Raw genomic sequence first — 18,150 nt, 5'->3', positions numbered from 1 at the left:
GTGGGAACCATGGGGTGAGCTAAGGCTGCCTTTAAGAAGCAGCTTGAGGGCTGGAGAGATGGCTCAGTGGTTAAGAGTACTGGCTGCTCTTCCAAAGGTTCTGAGTTCAATTCCCAGCAACGACATGGTGGCTCACAACCATCTGTAATGAGATCTGGTGCCCTCTTCTGGCCTGCAGGCAAAACACTGTGTGCATAATAAATAAATAAATCTTTTTTAAAAAAGCTCAGCTTGAGAAGTCCAGGAAAGCTTGGATATTGGAGGATTTACCATGCCATTCTCTCTGGTTTCCAGTGCATTACCGGTCCACAGTTTTCGTCATGTCTGTCAGTGCAGAACTATGCTGGTGGGTGAGCTAAGCCAACCCACCCAGAGATGAACAGTTCCTTCTGGACAATGACCTCGAAGAAGCCCAATTGCTAGGCTAATGATGGACCAATAAAGATGTCTGCTAAAGAATCAGGAGGGGCCAGGATGAGGGCAAAGTCAGTCAAGTGCTTGCTGTACAGGCGTGAGGACCTGTTTGCATCCGCAGGCTCGGCATCATGTGCCAGCAATCCCGGTTCTGGAAAGAAAGGCAGAGGTAGGAAGATACCTGGCTAGCCACACAGGCAGGAAGGTACCTGGCCAGCCACCCAGCTGAATCCCTGAGCAGCAGGTTTAGTGAGAGACCCTGTCTCAAAAATAAAGTGGAGCTGGAGACATGCTCAGCAGTGAAGGGCGCAACTGTGTTTGCAGAGGATGTAGTCTGGTTCCCAGCGCCCACATCAGATGCCTCACAAAGGCCTGTCACTCCAGGTCCCCAGGATATAGTGCCCTCTTCTGGATCCTGAAGGTGACTGCACCCATTTGCACAGGAACACACACAAATGAATATACAAACAGTAAAATAAGTCTTATTTTTTTCTCTCTTCCTCCTCCTCCTTTTCTCAGTCCTCCTTTCTCTCCTAGCTACTGGCCATTCAGCTTTTTATCAGAGCAATCAGGTGCTTAGGCAGACAAGGGGAGACAGATGCAGCACATCTTTACGTAATTAAACACACATCCTTCCCTCGTTAAACAAATGCAGCATAAGAAACGGTGACACACCTTTACACAGTTAACATGATATTCCACAGCAGGGCTATGTCTGCCAGAGGCTCTGCATAGACATGGAGCATCTCGAGGGAGAAATGAAGGTATGCAGTGTCTGCATCTGTCTGAGGACTTAACTGCTGTAGTCCCATTTTCCCCCCTCAGAGTAGGGCTGCAGTACTGAAGGCAGCAGTCCCTGGCCCTTGCATCCCTACCATCTGGGCTCTCCTGCATCACTTGTGGGGCAGCACAAAGGGGAATAAGAGGAGGTCCCCCTCTGGTCCTGAATAAGCATACATTTGGGGAAAGTGCCTGTACAATCATACATAAGCCTGGACTATAATGCAGATGTTTTGAGGTTCTGCAGTGAGTGAGACCAGTGGTATAGGCAAATCAAGTTCCTGTGGGAGAGAAATAAGCTTCTACATTAAGAGCAGCCATGAGACTAGTATTACGAGAGGCGGAAACGGGGGAGGGACCAAACATGAGTCCTATGTGAGAGAGTCTCAGCCTGTGTGGATCCAGGTGAGATGTTCTATTTCTGGTCCTGGTCTGGAACAGGCTTGGCATGGGAGTGATGAATCCTGGGGAAGGAGCAGGTGTGTGTGTGGGGGGTTCAACCTTGACTGCAGTTAGCGCTGTCAGGACGACAGTATGAGGTCCTTTCCAGGCCTGTGTCAATCCTTTCTGAAACTTCTTGATGTACACTTGGGTGTCTAGTTGGAATAAATGACGAGGCACCCACCAAAGAGGGAACTGGATGGGCATCTTGAACCCTAGAAGAGATTGCAGTCTGAACCTGTTGGAGAGGTGGGAGAGACTTTCAAAGAGACTGATGAATAGTCTCCTCAATGATAGGCTCTCTTAAATGGGGCAACAGTTGGGGGGATAGTCTTCCATTCATAATCTCATAGGGGCAGATCTTGTCTTGTAAGGAGTACATATTGTGCCAAGAAGGACCAGGGGTAAAAGGTTTGGGCCAGTGTTTATTTGTTTCCAAAATTAACTTAGAGAGAGTGGACTTAATAGTCAAGCTTGTGTGTTCAACCTGCCTAGAGCTCTGAGGTCAGTAGGTGCAATGGAGCTTCCAGGTTACATTTAAGTAAGGCCTTACTGACTACTGGAGTTATGGACAAAGTGAAGGCAGGTCCATTATCAGATCCAATTAACAGGGGCAGCTGGAACCTATGAATAATCAATGTTTAAAAAAAATAATTTTTTGGTCACTGTCAGAGCAGTTTCCCTCAGAATGAATGTTTTTATTCATTCTGAGAAGGGTGTCCACAGACATTAACAGATACTTACACCCAATGTGAGAAGGCTTCATTGGAGTGCTTATGTAATTACTCTTCATCAATAAAAAAAATCAGGAGTCAGATATTGGGATAAGAATCTGAAAGATCAGAGAAGAAAGGGAGCATTCACCAGTCGCCTCCTACCTCTTCTGTTCATTCCTCCAAAATGGCCAAGATTCTCTCTCAACCCCACCCTACTACTTTCTGTCTCCAGTTCTCTAAACCTCTATGGTTAATTTTGGTCAGCTAGTGGCTAGCTCTGCCCTCTGACTTCAAGCAAGCTTTATTTGTCAGAACACAAGCAAAATATCACACAACATTTCCCCCCTTTTGTCTAAATAAAAAGCAAAGGTTTCTAACAACCATAATAAAACTATATACAATAAAAGTTCAATAACTATATACAAATATATACAGGCAAGAATTACATTAACAATGTCCAGTTCATTTGCATTTGACAAATTCAGAGAAAATACTCCATTCTCCTATCTTGGTGAGTCCAAAGTGTTGTATCTAATTCACTTCCTATCCTAATTTGTATTACCAACTCAAAACTACCTTTTGATGTCTCTCAGCTTTATACATTTTACACCTCTTTTGTGAGTTTCTTTTCTGAATTTGTTAACAAGGGAAACTACAACTATCTAGTCTTCAACTCTGTCAGAGACCTGAGAAGGATATAATATTAGTCGAGTAAACAAGAAGTGCAGAGCAAACAACTTCTAAAACTAAGAAATGAGAGAAACAGCTGGCTGCCTGGACAGTCACCCAAGGTTCCTCTATAATGTTGGAGCATCCATCTTTGGCCTGCAGGCCTAGAATATCTAACAGACTTTTCTGTGAGGCGGGATTTTTGAAGGACTGTCCTGCCTCTCCATTTGGGGAATAGGGACCTGAAGGATGGTTTCCTTTCCTGCAGCACTGCAAGGATGATTGATTGATTGATTGGTTGGTTGATTACCTTGAGTGAGCTTGCATCCCAGACAGGAGACTTCTGTTTGGCAGAACTGAGCTTTTTTCTCAGAGACAAGAAATCTCAGTGTTTGGAGCAGCTGGAGCAAGTCTTTTATGTCTTTCAAACAGGCGGTAGTGGTGGCGGCTGCCAATAGATCATCTACATACTGGAGCAGAATGGAATGAGGCTGTGACGCCTGAATCCTGTTATGTCTTTTGTAATGCCTCCCCAACGAGTGTAGGGAAATTTTGAGCCCTTGGGGTAGCCATGTCCAGATTACCTGACTAGCCCCATTGGACATTGGATCAGTCCATTCAAAGGCAAATATGAGCTGGCTCATTGGCACCAGGGGAATGAAGGAAGGATCCTTAAGTCCAGGGTGGTATAGACCTAGTGGGCTGGTGGGAGGAGACTGAGCAACGTGTACAGATTGGAACAACAAGATAACTGGTTTCAGTCCGTTTATTTACCTCCCAGACATCCTAGACTGGATAATCCGATAATCTGCAGTCCCTGGCTTATGGACAGGCAGGAAAGGCAGATTCCAAGCTGACTGGCAAAGGGTGAGGATTTAGCTTCTAACAGCATCTTGATATGGGGAGCAATTTCCAGTCTAGCCTTTTGGTTCATGGGACATTGCCAGACCTTATTGATGGGGCTGTAGCCAAGAGACTTACAACTTGGTGGGTGGTGCCTGCCGGGGCTGGAGGATATGTCTCAGCCCGAGACCTGAGGAAAGTGTTGTTGCAAGTCCTGGAGCAAGGTCCCGGGGTCGGGAATTGTTTCTGTTGCTGAGTCTGGGGGAGCTAGAAAGTGTTCTTCAGACTGAGGGGCAGTTAAACTAAGTTGGTAGCAGGTGCAAAGGAAATTTTAGAAATTGTAGTTTCTCGAGGAGTAAAGATGATGTTAGTCCCCAATTTTCTAAGATCTCTGCCCACAAGGAAAAGGCAGTCATCGCTGCCACCGCGAAAGAGTGAGTCACTTGCTTGTAGCCTAGGCTGACTCTTCTGTCAGGTGTGAGGTGATCTCCCCCTGTGGAGCCTCTGGCTCCCTGGCTCCCTGGCCTGGTGTCTTTTTATTGGTAACTGGCCCTACTTTTTGTTTTTGAGGCTTTCCTCATTGGACACGTGCAGTATGAAACAAGAGGGAGCTCACGGTGGACCTCATGGTGGACTGATCTGAAGGCTGCCGCTGTGATCTTTGCCTGCCTGTGTGTGGCTCATCAGTCGCCAAGACAGCTTGCCTCTGGGGCTTTCAGAGTCTCGGTTATTGTGGACCTTTGGGGCCACGTTAGTGAACTAACAGGTATCCATCTCAGCAAAGCCCTTTAATTTTGGGGGTTTGTTTTTGTTTTTGTTGTTGTTTTGTTTGTTTTCAGATATCCAGAGCTGACTGAGTTGACAAAAGCCAAATTTAATGCCCTAGCATTTTCTAGAGCCCGTGGATCAAAAAGGGTATGAATTCTGAAAGCTTCTTATAATCGTGAGAAATACTCCAGGAGACTCTTCTGGGCCCTGAAGGACCCCAGTAGTCTTAAACAGATTAGCGGGTTTTTGAGCTGCACCCGAATTCTAGTCATAAGGTACCTGTGAAAAGTGTCCAGGGCCTGGGATCTGTGTACAGATTGGGGTCCCAATCACGTTGCTTTGATGGGAAAACTGCCTCAAAAGTAGCTTTTCAGTATTCACACCAGTGGCTAAGGCCAAAAAAGAAAAAAAAAAAAAAAGGCTTTTATTGCCTCTGCCCCCCAAAATGTTCTCTTTCCTCTGAAGTGAAGAGTCGGGAGTTGCTAACCATCATCCGTGGTCAGACAATGAGTGTGGAGGACAGACTGAAGGAGGGCAGTTAGGGCTTCAACTTATTTAAAAGGGGCGGGGGGGGGGGGTTGAGTCTTCCAATTACATGAGTCTGATATAGATCAGGAAAGGGCAACGCTCTTTCCTCTAAGTCATTGCCTGCTGCTGTGCCACGAGCGTGTGGTGCCTCCCGTGACACAAAAAACAGGCTGGGGCCGGGCGGTGGTGGCGCATGTCTTTAATCCCAGCACTCGGGAGGCAGAGCCAGGCGGATCTCTGTGAGTTCGAGGCCAGCCTGGGCTACTAAGTGAGTTCCAGGAAAGGCGCAAAGCTACACAGAGAAATCCTGTCTCGAAAAAACAAAAAACAAACAAACAAAAAACAAAAAACAAAAAACAAAAAAAAAAAAAAAAAAAAAAAACAGGTTAGGACCTGAGTCTGGGGCGTGGCTGGCCCTCCAGAGGAAAACAAGGAAGGTGAAGGACGTGCAGGAGGTTGGGGAAATTGGTTATATCCATCCATCCGGGGACGTAGTAGTAGTCATAGAGGGGAAGGAAACAGAGCATAGATCCAGAAGGGATGAAGTAGGGATGGGGTTCAGGTGCGGAGGTGGATAGAGTGCGGTGGGACAGGATAGAGGGGCCTGTGGTTGCGGGGAGGAGGAAGAATCTGAAATAGATGGAGGGGAGAGCGGGGAGATGGGATGCACACAGAGGGAAGGAAGCCAAGTAAAAGGCGGCAGGACAGGCGACCGGAGGCTGGTGAAAGGAGCCCAGCGTTCCGCTCCGAGCTGAGAGCAGCGGGCATGTGTCCCCCTCCCTTCCAGCCCTCCGTCCCCATGGCAGGAGCAGGAGTTCCGCACCCCGGATAGAGCTGGGCCCGGGCCCACAGCGAGCGCAGCCTGTGCAGCAAGCCCCGGGCTGGAGGTCTGCCACGGCCCGAGAACGACCCTCCACTGTGGATCCCCAGGCCTGAGAGGCGCTGGAGGAGAGGCCAAGGGTGTGGTTCCAGGACCTGGAAATTTCCAGCCCTGGAGAGGAAAGGAGACCTTCCTAGCAGACAAAAAGACTGCTAACCATGACATACAGAGGGTGCCACCTACTGGCAGAATGCGGAAAAAGCAGCAGAATGTCAGTCAAGAGACAGCGCCCCTTGGGGAGTGGAGAGTGGGGGGCGGGGGGACGAGACAAAACAGAAACACAAGCAACAAAATTAAGAAATCAAATAAACAACTAACTCCCTAAGCCAAACGTGCTTGTTATGCATTTAGTCATCCACACAGCCAGCCAGCCAGCCATTCCAGCAAAATCGAAACTATCTCTATTGAAAGACAGAGAATCAGGATATAGGGCCCCCCCACCGTTGGAGTGCTAACCATGTAGTGTAGTGGGTGGCTGTCTGAGCCATGCTTCACCCTAGTAAGGTAGCAGGTAGCTGTTACATATGTCTATGACCTTGAGGTACATGCCCCTGGGGCGTGGCCGCTGGGGGACCCTGAAGACCTGGGATGATGCACAAACGCTCTCTATTCTTCGCTGTCTTATGGTTTGGGATGCTGGGACAGACCCGGGCAGAGCTCACCAGAGAACCACATTGGATTGTGCCTCACCCTTCCAGAATCCTGCGACAAATTCCTTTATTCTGTCTTGCAAGTTAACCCCCAAATAAATTCCTTTGTTCATTAAAGGGACTTGGTGGATTAATCCCATTATTGAGACCTAACTATCTGAGTTTTCTTACAGGACCCCACAGAGATACCGTCGCCCCCTAAACATCAAGAAGTAATTCTAAGAAGACAGCGCCCCCTCTCCCAAAGGTTTCATGTTTCTCAGGGTTAGGGATGATGGTTATAGGGTTGGGAGTGGAACAAAAAATTAGACTCAGTATTCTGCTGAGCTCCGTTAACTCATTAGGGATCACACAACTCTGATAGTTTTCTTTCTTGGCTAGGGTATTTCTGAGGCTCATTCCTGACTTAGCTATCCATCACTCATGGGGCTTTGTCAATATCTTGTCAGTGATTGCTTGGTTAAAATTTCTTCCTTTAGAGGTCACTCGATAAAGGCATACACGAATAACTTAAGTTCTGACTCTGTGTCTTCACACACAAACATACAGATGTACCTACATGCATATACACACACAAATATGAAAATGTACACACATAAACATACACATGTACACACAAATAGTCCCATGTACACACATGTATGTACACATAACTATATGGATGCACATCCACACATAAATATACACATGTACAAATAATTATACACATATACACACTCATACACACAACAGACTCTTACCGTAAAGATACCTTCAATAAACTCCATCCTGGCAGTTTTCTTTCTTTGGGTGTTTTAAATGTGATACTCCATTGTCTTCTCAAAAAAGGGAGTTAATATGAGTCTGATGATAATCTGAATTTCTAAGATTGGTTCTAAGGACCCACATAGAGAAGGGCAGAGCCAACTCCCACAAGTCACCTGACCTCCACATGTGGGCTGTTGCACATGCACACACATGCACCACACGCAAAAAAATGAATGCAATAAATGTTTAAGCTTATTTTAAATAGTTTGCAGGGGCTTATTGTCAACATCTTAATGTTACCTATAGTGTAAACTCTGGGTTACTATTAACTTGCATATTATGCAAAAATTTTTCTTCCTATTTATTCTCTGCCCCTTCCCTACTGCTTTTATGGTCATATAAACCACATATTTCATGGTATGTACATATCAACACAAATTCATAATTGTTATTTTATAGATCTAGCTTTCAAACAAGGTAATTACAAATGAAATACACTCAGACTTTCTTTTTAATTTATTTATTATTCTTTTATATACATTGGTGTTTTGCCTGCATGTATGTCTGTGTGAGGGTGTCAGGTCTTGGAGTTGCAGACAGTTGTGAGCCATCATGTGGTTGCTGGGAATTGAACTCAGGACCTCTGGAAGAACAACCAGTGCTCTTAACCTCTGAGCCATCTCTCCAGCCCCTCAGACTTTCTTTTTTTTTTTTTTTTAAGATTTATTTACTTATTATGTATACAGAAGAGGGTGCCAGATCTCATTACAGATGGTTATGAGCCACCATGTGGTTGCTGGGAATTGAACTCAGGACCTCTGGAAGAGTAAGCAGTGCTCTTAACCTCTGAGCCATCTCTTATGCCCCGGACTTTCTTTTTAAGATTTACTTTATTTATGAGACTGACATGCTGCCTACTTTGCTCAGGAGGCTCTACAAGGCCTATTTTTCCTCTTTGGTTTTACAAGAAAGGGTTTCTCTGTGTAGCCCTGGCTGTCCTGGAACTCACTCTATAAACCAGGCTGGCCTCAAAACTCAGAGATCTGTCTGCCTCTGCCTCCAGAGTGCTGGGATTAAAGAAGTGTGCCATCACTATCTGGCAGCTTGTTCTATTTTTAATTTTATATATGTGTGTGTGTGTGTGTGTGTGTGTGTGTGTTTGTGTGTGTATGTGTGTGTGTTTCTGCACTAGGGTAAGTGCCCACAAGTGCAGGTGCCCATGGAGACCAGAAGCAACAGAGCCTCTGGAGCTGGAGTTATTGTGAGCAACCCGACATGTATGCTGGGATTTGAACTCAGGACTACAATAAGAACTGTATGTACATAACTGCCAAGAAGCCCCCTATTTACACTTTTTTTTTCATATTTAACTGTAGTTTTTATTTGCTGGTGGGTAATAGTAAATATAACTGTTTGCTTTTTCATCTGGATCCAATGTACTGTCTACCAGTCTCTAATTTGTACCTAGAGAATTCCTTTAGTATTGTTTGCAAGATGACCTACTGCCAGTGAGCTGCCTCATGGTTTTATTTATCAAAATATGTCTTGGTTTCTTCCTCCCCTGAAAGGATGGTTTTACTGGACATAGGTTTCTTAGTGGGTAGTTGTGTTCTTTTTTATCCCAGCGTTATTTCTTGTAAACACTGCAGGCCACTGCATTCTGCTACTGTAGATTGAGATGAGACATCAGCTGAGAAGCTGAGACACAAACCCGTTCTTTCGCTCCTCCAAAATCCTTTTGGTCGTTAGCTTTTATAGCTAGATTATGAAGTGCCTCAGTGTGACTCTCTTGAGATTTTTATCCCGCTGACTGTGTGGAGCTGGCTGGATTCACAAAGTAACAGTTCTCGTCAAATGTAGGAAGTTTCTGATATCATTTCTTCATCTACCCCTGCTCCCCTCCCTCCCATCCTCCCACGACTCACTTTAGACTCATAGACTAGATTGTATTCCCTGACTCTGAGACTCCGTCCATCTTTCTTTCTCTTCCTCAGTATCAGTAATGCCAAGTGGCCTTTCTTGCAGTAGCTGGCTGCTTTGTGGGACTATTCAAATCTGTTCATCTAGCAGGACCTCTTTTGGTGTGTGATTCAGATTGCCCCCATTTTATCCCCACATGAAAATAGCATTGCTCTTCATAGAAAAGCTGGAGTCATGATCCGGTATAAGGAAGCAGGATTGAAAGTCCTGCCATTTTGACAGATGCATTGTGATTTTATCAACTTTAATGAAAAGTGTATGACAAAAGTCCTAGCAATGGATCCGACTTAGTGAACTAAATTCTGCTGTCCATGACTTTTTGTAAGTACAGCTGTGAATGTTTCAGTCACCATCTTTATCTGCCGCAGACCACCCAGAGGGAGACCACCACTGCGGGAGAACCAGGGAGAAGGCTCGAGGAGAAGTCAGGAATCGGCGAGGAAATGACAGACAGACACACAATGTGTTGATGTGCTGCTGCAGATTTACTTCTGCAAAATCAGTGCTTATATTCTTTTACAATCAAGGAACTTGGCAGGGGGTTACATCAGACTTTTAACTTTTACAATTACTTCAGAATCAGCAAGAAACAATAACAAAGTACATCAGTATCTATTTCTGTGTAGTGCAAGAGACAATAACAAAGTACATCAGTATCTATTTCTGTGTATCACTTCCGCAGCTTGGAGTTCATTGTGGTTGTTGCTTAAGGGCATGATCTCAGAATTTTGTGAAATCTGTCTCGCACCAAAGACCACATCTGTGGGAACCAGATTTTTACCAGCCAAGGTTTAACTCACCCTCTATATACTTTTTGTATAATTTCATTTATTTTTTCCTCACTCCTATATATCCACTTATCCTTCCAGTTGTCATATACCCTTCTATACCAATACCTTAGGGCTGGCTTCATATTTTCTATGATCTGCTGTCTTTCTTCTTTACTATAAAGGCACCAAGGCTTTTTAGTCCTGGCTAGCCTTTCCATAAAAGGCAAATCACTCCAAAGTTGTTTCTTTCCTTCATGATTCACCCATCTATTCCCAACTTCATCATAGCTTCCCGTATATGGGAGCTGCTCTAGGTAATTTCCACTCTCAGGGGTCCACCTAGGGGCTCTCCACCAACGCCCCCCGACACAGAAAAGACATACAGAGAAAAAGCATGATTAGTGCCAACAAGGACTGTTGTCAAGGCCATCTTGTCCTCCAGGGCCTCCTGGAATCCTCAGGCTGCATGGCGACTGCTGATTGTGGGGGAACCGCCTGAGGCCTCGCTCCAGGAAGCTCTAACCTCAACCCTTCAGCTGCTGGGCCCCAGTGCAGCGGCATGCTTTGCTACAGCTACACAGGTGTCACAGCTGTGGGCGTAGCAGTTCCCCCTTTTCTGTTTTTAAAATGAAGCTCAAACACGTCCTGTTGCACTGTTTTTACAGAAGTATAGAGACATTTAATGAGACAGGGAAAGAGAAAAATGAAAGCACCACCAGTAAAATAAGCACTCCAATGACTATAAAATATTGTAGCCAATCCATTGGATTTAAATCTTTGATTCTTTTTTTTTATTTTTGAAGCTAGGTCTTGTAAACCCCCTATTTGTAAGTGAGCCTGACTCATAGCTGAGATGTCTTTCTGAAGTGCATCTAAATCATGAGTAATATCTGTATCTTGCCAGGCACCTTGCAGGTGGGCCTTGACCTTTTCCCAAGGCTGAGAAGTATTATAAGGTAATGGAGTAACACAGATGGACTTAAAATTACCATGGCAGCGAGCAAACATTGTGGTCTTAAGGTTAGAAATATTTTGTCCTAAGGCTAAAACCACTTCTTCTAAAACATTAATTTTTGACTCTAATTTTTTATCTATAGCTTCTTGTTCTAAAAGGGCCATAGTGACATTCTTATTAAGAGTATTCACATAATGAGCAGTATGAATTTCTTGAACTAGAGCTGTAGTTGCAACAGCATAAGTAGTAATTATAGAAATTAATGCAGTAATGCCCAAAATTAATGCAGCAACAAACCGTTTTGGCCGAATCAAATCTCTCAAAGTATTCAATACTTGTAAGGCTGAATTATCATACCAAGGCTCAGGGCCTAGTTCCACAGGCAACATGACAAAAGGAGGTCGCCGAACCATAATCACAGTTCCCAAATCTTTCGGCTCCGAGGAAGTGATACAATTTGTTAATTTACAAGAACTACAAATTATCCGAAATGAATTACCATCTTGTGAAATATTAACAAAGGAAGATTGTGCCAAGAGTAAAGCATTAGGGTAGGATATGCAGGCTCGAAGACCAATGGCCTTTGGTTGAGTATGGTTAGGTCTTTTCTCTAGCATCATATTGGCAGCTGTAACAAGCCTAAACAAATCAGGATGTTTTCTAGTGATGTTGCCTTGTTTTGCAAACCAGGTGGGCTCCACAAGGCCTGGAGAAAACCATCTCCTAAGGGGCTCTCCATGTCCCTCAAAGACATACTCATGAAATTTCTCTTTATGAGTATTCAAGTAATTTTTATAAGTCTCTCCTTTGTCATTAGAATTAGAGTAGTCCCAAACTTGAAGCACATCCAACGACCCCCGTGGTTCATACCACGCAGCAGCATTAGGAAAGCCACAAGTCAACCAAGCTGGAAACTTGGACAAGGAAGAATCCCAAAATTGATCCTTGTCTCTATATTTTTGAATACAAGGAGTTATAGGAATAGTATTAACTTGAGTAAAATTATCTCTATATAGTCTGTCTCCTAAAGTTTGTATCCGGAGCTCCCAAACCCATCGCCTACCAGCACTCGCTTTGTCTGGACCGTCAGTCAGGAAGGTTCTATAAGATGTCGGAAAGCAGCCGTAAGGCACTTTCCCTTGTAGCGTCAGGCAGATTTGGTAGTGAATCTGCTCTGCCCTCAAAATTTATTAAAGAGGAGGAGCTGCTTCGGGTGTCAGAATCTTAAGCTCCACCCAACCTGACTGAATCATTTGTCAACACTTAGATGGGTTCCCGATCTAACCATCCCACGGGTTGAATGATGGGGGGGATTAGGAACATACGCCCAAGAGGAAACTCCCTGAGCTACCGGTAGCGGGGCGGAGATCAAAGACAGAAAGGCAATGAAGTAAAATGAAGCGGTGAGGGGTTTTCCTTGCTCAATCAGCAGCTTCTTCGCATTCTGAGTCAGAAGCCGAATCTGCGACCAAGTCACTTTCATTTTCTCGCCGCCGAGTTTCATCTTCTTCATTTCCATCAGCAGCTTCTTCTGTTGCTTCCTCCAGCGGCGCTTGCGCCTTTTCTCCCTTTGCAGGTCGGATAAGGCGATCCAGAAGGGGGAATCGGCATCCTGTGGAAAAACACAAGCATACCCTCGTCCCGCGGTTATGAGGACATCTGGTCCCTTCCATGTGCCAGATAATAAATCCTTCCAATACATTTGTGGCAGTGGAGTTTTATGAAACTCACGGTCCCAATGGATCAGGGCCGCAGTAAATCCTTTGTCATTAGTATTTAGATGGTTGAGGACAAACAAGGTATGAGATAAAACATGATGAGGAGTAAAATATGAATTAGAGGCTTGCAACCTTTCTATTTGCAGCTTTAGATTTTGATGAGTTCTTTCTATGATAGCTTGTCCCTGTGGGTTATAGGGTATTCCTGTAGTGTGGGCAATTCCCCACTGGTTGCAAAATTGCTCAAATGCTTTTGAAGTGTATGCCGGCCCATTATCTGTCTTTATTTGTGATGGAAGGCCCATAATCTGAAAACATTGCGTGAGATGTTGAACCACATCTTTGACTGCTTCCCCAGTTCTGGCTGAGGCAAAAGTGAAGTGAGAATAAGTGTCCACTGTAACATGGACATATCCCATCCTACCAAAGGAGGAGATATGAGTCACATCCATTTGTCAAATGACATTTGGTTTTAAACCTCTAGGGTTTACACCCATTTTTGGTGGGTGGTGTATTGGAGGGCAATGTGTACATTCCCTCACTATTTGTCTTGCTTGTTCTCTTGTTATAGAGAACATTTTCCTCAAAGCAGATGCATTCTGATGACTCTGTTGAGCTTCTTGTATAGTAAAAGCTCCTAAAGAATTCTGTGTTAGTAGATCTGCCATAGCATTTCCTTGAGCCAGTGGGCCAGGTAATTTGCTATGTCCCCTTATGTGTCCCACATAAAATTTTTGTGATCTATTGTGTACCAAATTCTGCAATTTTTGCAAAAATGGTAAAATAGGGGACTTCCCCGATAAAAGAGCAGTTTCTAATGCTGGAAACAAATTAGCTACATATTTTGAATCTGTAAAAAGGTTAAGCTCTTGAGGAAACTTCTCAAAAGCTAAGATAACAGCTCTTATTTCTGCTTGCTGTGCAGAAGTCTTCTCTCCTTCCTCTACCCACAGCCCATGTGTCTGGGTGAAAACCGCAGCTCTTCCTGTGGAAGAACCGTCTGTAAAGATATTTATGGCATGATTTAGGGGGCTGTGAGAGAACCAGACAGGAAATATCAGTTCCACATGCCTTGCAAACTCTATTATAGGATGTCTAGGGTAATGATATAATATTTGGCCTGTATAATTTTGTAATGCCAATATCCAATCTTCATTAAATTGATACGGATTTTCTAATTGGGCCTTATTATATGGAACAATAAGCTTATGAGGTTCTCTTCCAAACAATTCCCTAGATCGATTGCGGCCTTTGCAAATTAACAGGGAACACAAATATGGATAATCAGCTAACATTTTTGCTTGAGTGTGTGGCAAATGTAGCCATTCCAACACCCCGTCCTGCCAAAGACAGGCAGTAGGTGTATAGGAAGTTGCAAAAATTAGTAAAGACCAAGGTTTTTCATAATTTATCTGTTTGACTTTAGCTTCAGTTAAGGCTTGTTCCACTAATTGTAAAGCCTCAATAGCTTCCTTTGTCAATTCCCGTTTAGATTTTGGATCTGAATCACCATGAAGAATGGAGTATAAAGGGCTTAACATTCCTGTAGTAATTTTTAAGTAAGGCCTAAGCCAGTTAATGTCCCCTAGAAGTTTTTGGAAATCATTCAAAGTCTTTAATTTATCTCTTCTAATGGAAACCTTTTGAGAAGTAATATAACCTTCTTTAATAATTTGACCCAAATAATTCAAAGGCCTATCTCTGTGCACCTTATCAGGGGCTATTACCAGACCATATAGGGTTAATGCTTCAATAGTTTCCTCTAATATTTTTTCCAGCTGGGTTTTATCTTTATGAGCCAAAAGTATGTCATCCATATAATGAATAAGATACAAATCATGATGTTCCTGTCTTATTTTTTGTAAAGCCAAGTCTACAAATTTCTGACACAATGTGGGTGAATTTTTCATTCCTTGTGGTAAAGTAATCCATTGATATCTCCTAAAAGGTTGTTTAAAATTTTCTGAGGGAACACTAAAGGCAAAATATTTACTATCTGAGGGATTACGTTTAATGGTAAAGAAACAATCCTATAAATCTATGATAATTATATGCCATCCTTGTGGCATCCTGTAAAGGTCCCATGTCTTTCATGACTGCATTAATTGCTCTAAGATCCTGCAACAGTCTCCATTTTCCTGATTTCTTTTTAATAACAAAAACAGGAGTGTTCCATGAACTATTGGACTCTATTATGTGTCCTTTTTGTAACTGTTCCTGCACCAGCTGTTCTAAAGCCTGTATTTTTTCTGTTGTTAGGGGCCACTGACTCACCCATACAGGCTCATGAGTAAGCCACTCTATTTTATCTGCATATAGATGTTCTGCAGTGGCCCCTATGAAAAATTTTGATGACTAATTTGGTCTGAGGTTACTAACTTTATATCCATGGAATCTAACATATGTCTTCCCCACAGTGTAAATGGAAGAGAAGGAAGCACATAAAGTTGAATCAATCCCTCCCTGCCTTCACTCTTCCATTTTAATAATGCAGTGCTCTGCATAACTCCTGAAGCAGAGCCAAGCCCTAACAAAGAGGAACCTGTCTTATGGACGGGCCAGCTACTGGGCCAATCTGAGGCAGCTATACAGGTCCTGTCCGCACCTGTATCCATCAGACCCCGAAACTTTCGTCCATTGATCATAATACATTTAAAGGGTCTCTCCCCGAGATCCTGTATCATGAATGCACCTTCAGTGGATCCAAACTGCCCTTGCCCTCGAGCACCTTTAATAACAGGATTGGGTAACTTAACAAAAGGTAAAAGAATCAATTGAGCTAGCCTCTGTCCTTTATGAATTTGTATAGTTTCAGCTAATGGTTTCACCATAACCTTGATTGTATTTTCTGTATCTGCATCAATAACTCCAGGAAGGACCTCAAAGTTCTTTTGATAATTGGAGCTTCATCCAATGACTAGCCCCACAGTTTGTGGCAACAGAGTGCCCTTCATTAGTGGGGACCAATGTCATTCCATCCCATTTGGATAATATCATATCCTTAGTGCTAGCAAGATCCAAGCCAGCACTCTCTGGGGTTGCTCTAGGCAAATCATGAATGGTAAATTTTGGAGCATCAGGGTTTAACCCTGAGGGAGGTGCCTTTTGCTTGGCCTCCTCTCCCTTGGGTGCGGGGTTAGGAGAACACCCCTGACCTAGTTTTTTGTCTCTTCTTGATCATCATCGGAACCTCCCCTACCTAGGGGAGTTCCATCCTTATGAAATTTTGATTTGCACTCATTTCTCTAATGTTTACTTTTCTTACAGCGAGGGCATAGGCCAGGAACCCCCTTTTTGGGTCCTGCTCTGTTTCCCTGCCTGCAATCTTTTTGCATATGTCCTTCTTTTCCACATTGAAAACAAGTAGGAGATTGGGTGGCCTTCTTGCCATTCCTATATGTCTGTTTTATATAGGTGCTAAATTTCTGTCCTTTCATTGCTGCGGCGTAGGCCATTCCTTGAACTACAACCGGTGAGGCATCTTGGCATGCTTTAATATAATCTTGAAGGGTTCCTGTTTTTCTGATTGGCCTAATCAGATCCTGACAGAGAGCATTGGCATTTTCCCATGCTAACTGCTTTAAAAGAATGTCCTTTTCCTCAGAGGGAGGGAGCATTCTAAAAACAGCTTCTTCAAGCCTAGCTATATACTCTGGGTAAGGTTCCTCAGTACCTTGCCTAATGCTAGCCAATGCTCCTCCCTTGGTTCCCTGAGGAGGAATCTTACGCCATGATTGTACGGCGTTGGTTGTTATCAACTGCAAGATATCTCTAGGTATCTCGGTCTGTGATTGTGGGGTGGCGTAATCCTCTGTCCCCATGAGCATGAAATGCCTGTGGAGGCAGAGTCTTTTCGCCATTGGTCTGTACATATTTACGCATCTCTTTCCCCACTCTCTTCCACTCATCTAAAGTCAAGGAGCCTTCCTCAACGAACCAAGGGCTAGTCTTTCTTAGAAATTCAATAAACTGTTCCACATCTGAAACTGATGTCTGGAGCCCTGATTTGGTTAACATGCGTTGTATCATAGTAACCAACATTTTTTTCATTCTTAGTCAATGCGTGCCCCATGATTCCTTGATTACTTACTCTTAACCGGTGATCCTTTACCGGCGGGACTGCAGCTCCCTGGTAAGAACCGTACCTGACTTCTGAGGAAAGAAAAGAGGGAAAGATTACCTGTCCTTCAAGTCCCTGTTCGGGCGCCACCTGCCGCAGACCACCCAGAGGGAGACCACCACTGCGGGAGAACCAGGGAGAAGGCTCGAGGAGAAGTCAGGAATCGGCGAGGAAATGACAGACAGACACACAATGTGTTGATGTGCTGCTGCAGATTTACTTCTGCAAAATCAGTGCTTATATTCTTTTACAATCAAGGAACTTGGCAGGGGGTTACATCAGACTTTTAACTTTTACAATTACTTCAGAATCAGCAAAAAACAATAACAAAGTACATCAGTATCTATTTCTGTGTAGTGCAAGAGACAATAACAAAGTACATCAGTATCTATTTCTGTGTATCACTTCCGCAGCTTGGAGTTCATTGCGGTTGTTGCTTAAGGGCATGATCTCAGAATTTTGTGAAATCTGTCTCGCGCCAAAGACCACATCTGTGGGAACCAGATTTTTACCAGCCAAGGTTTAACTCACCCTCTATATACTTTTTGTATAATTTCATTTATTTTTTCCTCACTCCTATATATCCACTTATCCTTCCAGTTGTCATATACCCTTCTATACCAATACCTTAGGGCTGGCTTCATATTTTCTATGATCTGCTGTCTTTCTTCTTTATTATAAAGGCACCAAGGCTTTCTAGTCCTGGCTAGCCTTTCCATAAAAGGCAAATCACTCCAAAGTTGTTTCTTTCCTTCATGATTCATCCATCTATTCCCAACTTCATCATAGCTTCCCGTATATCGGAACAGCTCTAGGTAATTTCCACTCTCAGGGGTCCACCTAGGGGCTGTCCACCAACGCCCCCCGACACAGAAAAGACATACAGAGAAAAAGCATGATTAGTGCCAACAAGGACTGTCGTCAAGGCCATCTTGTCCTCCAGGGCCTCCTGGAATCCTCAGGCTGCATGATGACTGCTGATTGTGGGGGAACCGCTTGAGGCCTCGCTCCAGGAAGCTCTAACCTCAACCCTTCAGCTGCTGGGCCCCAGTGCAGCGGCATGCTTTGCTACAGCTACACAGGTGTCACAGCTGTGGGCGTAGCAACCTCTTAGATAAAAGATCTAATTAGTCATCATTGCAAGGCAATATAAACACTGTGGCCCCTGTAT

At 44.0% G+C, this 18,150-nt stretch overlaps 1 protein-coding gene across 2 annotated transcripts; it reads right to left on the bottom strand.

Moving 5' to 3' along the window:
* Positions 1 to 9,880: 9,880 nt before the first annotated feature.
* On the bottom strand, positions 9,881 to 17,648 carry LOC119086371 (endogenous retrovirus group K member 13-1 Env polyprotein-like). Of its 2 annotated transcripts, none has more exons than XM_037197621.1 (2): positions 16,950 to 17,648; positions 9,881 to 12,753 (listed from the first exon to the last, which is right to left on the bottom strand). In XM_037197621.1, exon 2 carries the CDS (start codon positions 11,759 to 11,761, stop codon positions 10,760 to 10,762), a length of 1,002 nt encoding a protein of 333 aa, XP_037053516.1. In that variant the 5' UTR covers positions 11,762 to 12,753; positions 16,950 to 17,648; the 3' UTR covers positions 9,881 to 10,759. The 2 variants fall into 2 exon arrangements, with proteins under 2 accessions (XP_037053516.1, XP_037053515.1); XM_037197620.1 differs by having other exon boundaries at positions 17,040 to 17,648.
* Positions 17,649 to 18,150: the final 502 nt, after the last annotated feature.

Source organism: Peromyscus leucopus, chromosome 20 (genome assembly GCF_004664715.2).
Source record: "Peromyscus leucopus breed LL Stock chromosome 20, UCI_PerLeu_2.1, whole genome shotgun sequence".
Lineage (NCBI taxonomy): Eukaryota > Metazoa > Chordata > Mammalia > Rodentia > Cricetidae > Peromyscus > Peromyscus leucopus.
This window is presented reverse-complemented; position numbering and strand designations above follow the sequence as displayed.

Excerpts from the sequence above, each read along its gene's own strand:
- LOC119086371 (XM_037197621.1), bottom strand. The coding sequence starts at position 11,761 with ATGATGCTAGAGAAAAGACCTAACCATACTCAACCAAAGGCCATTGGT.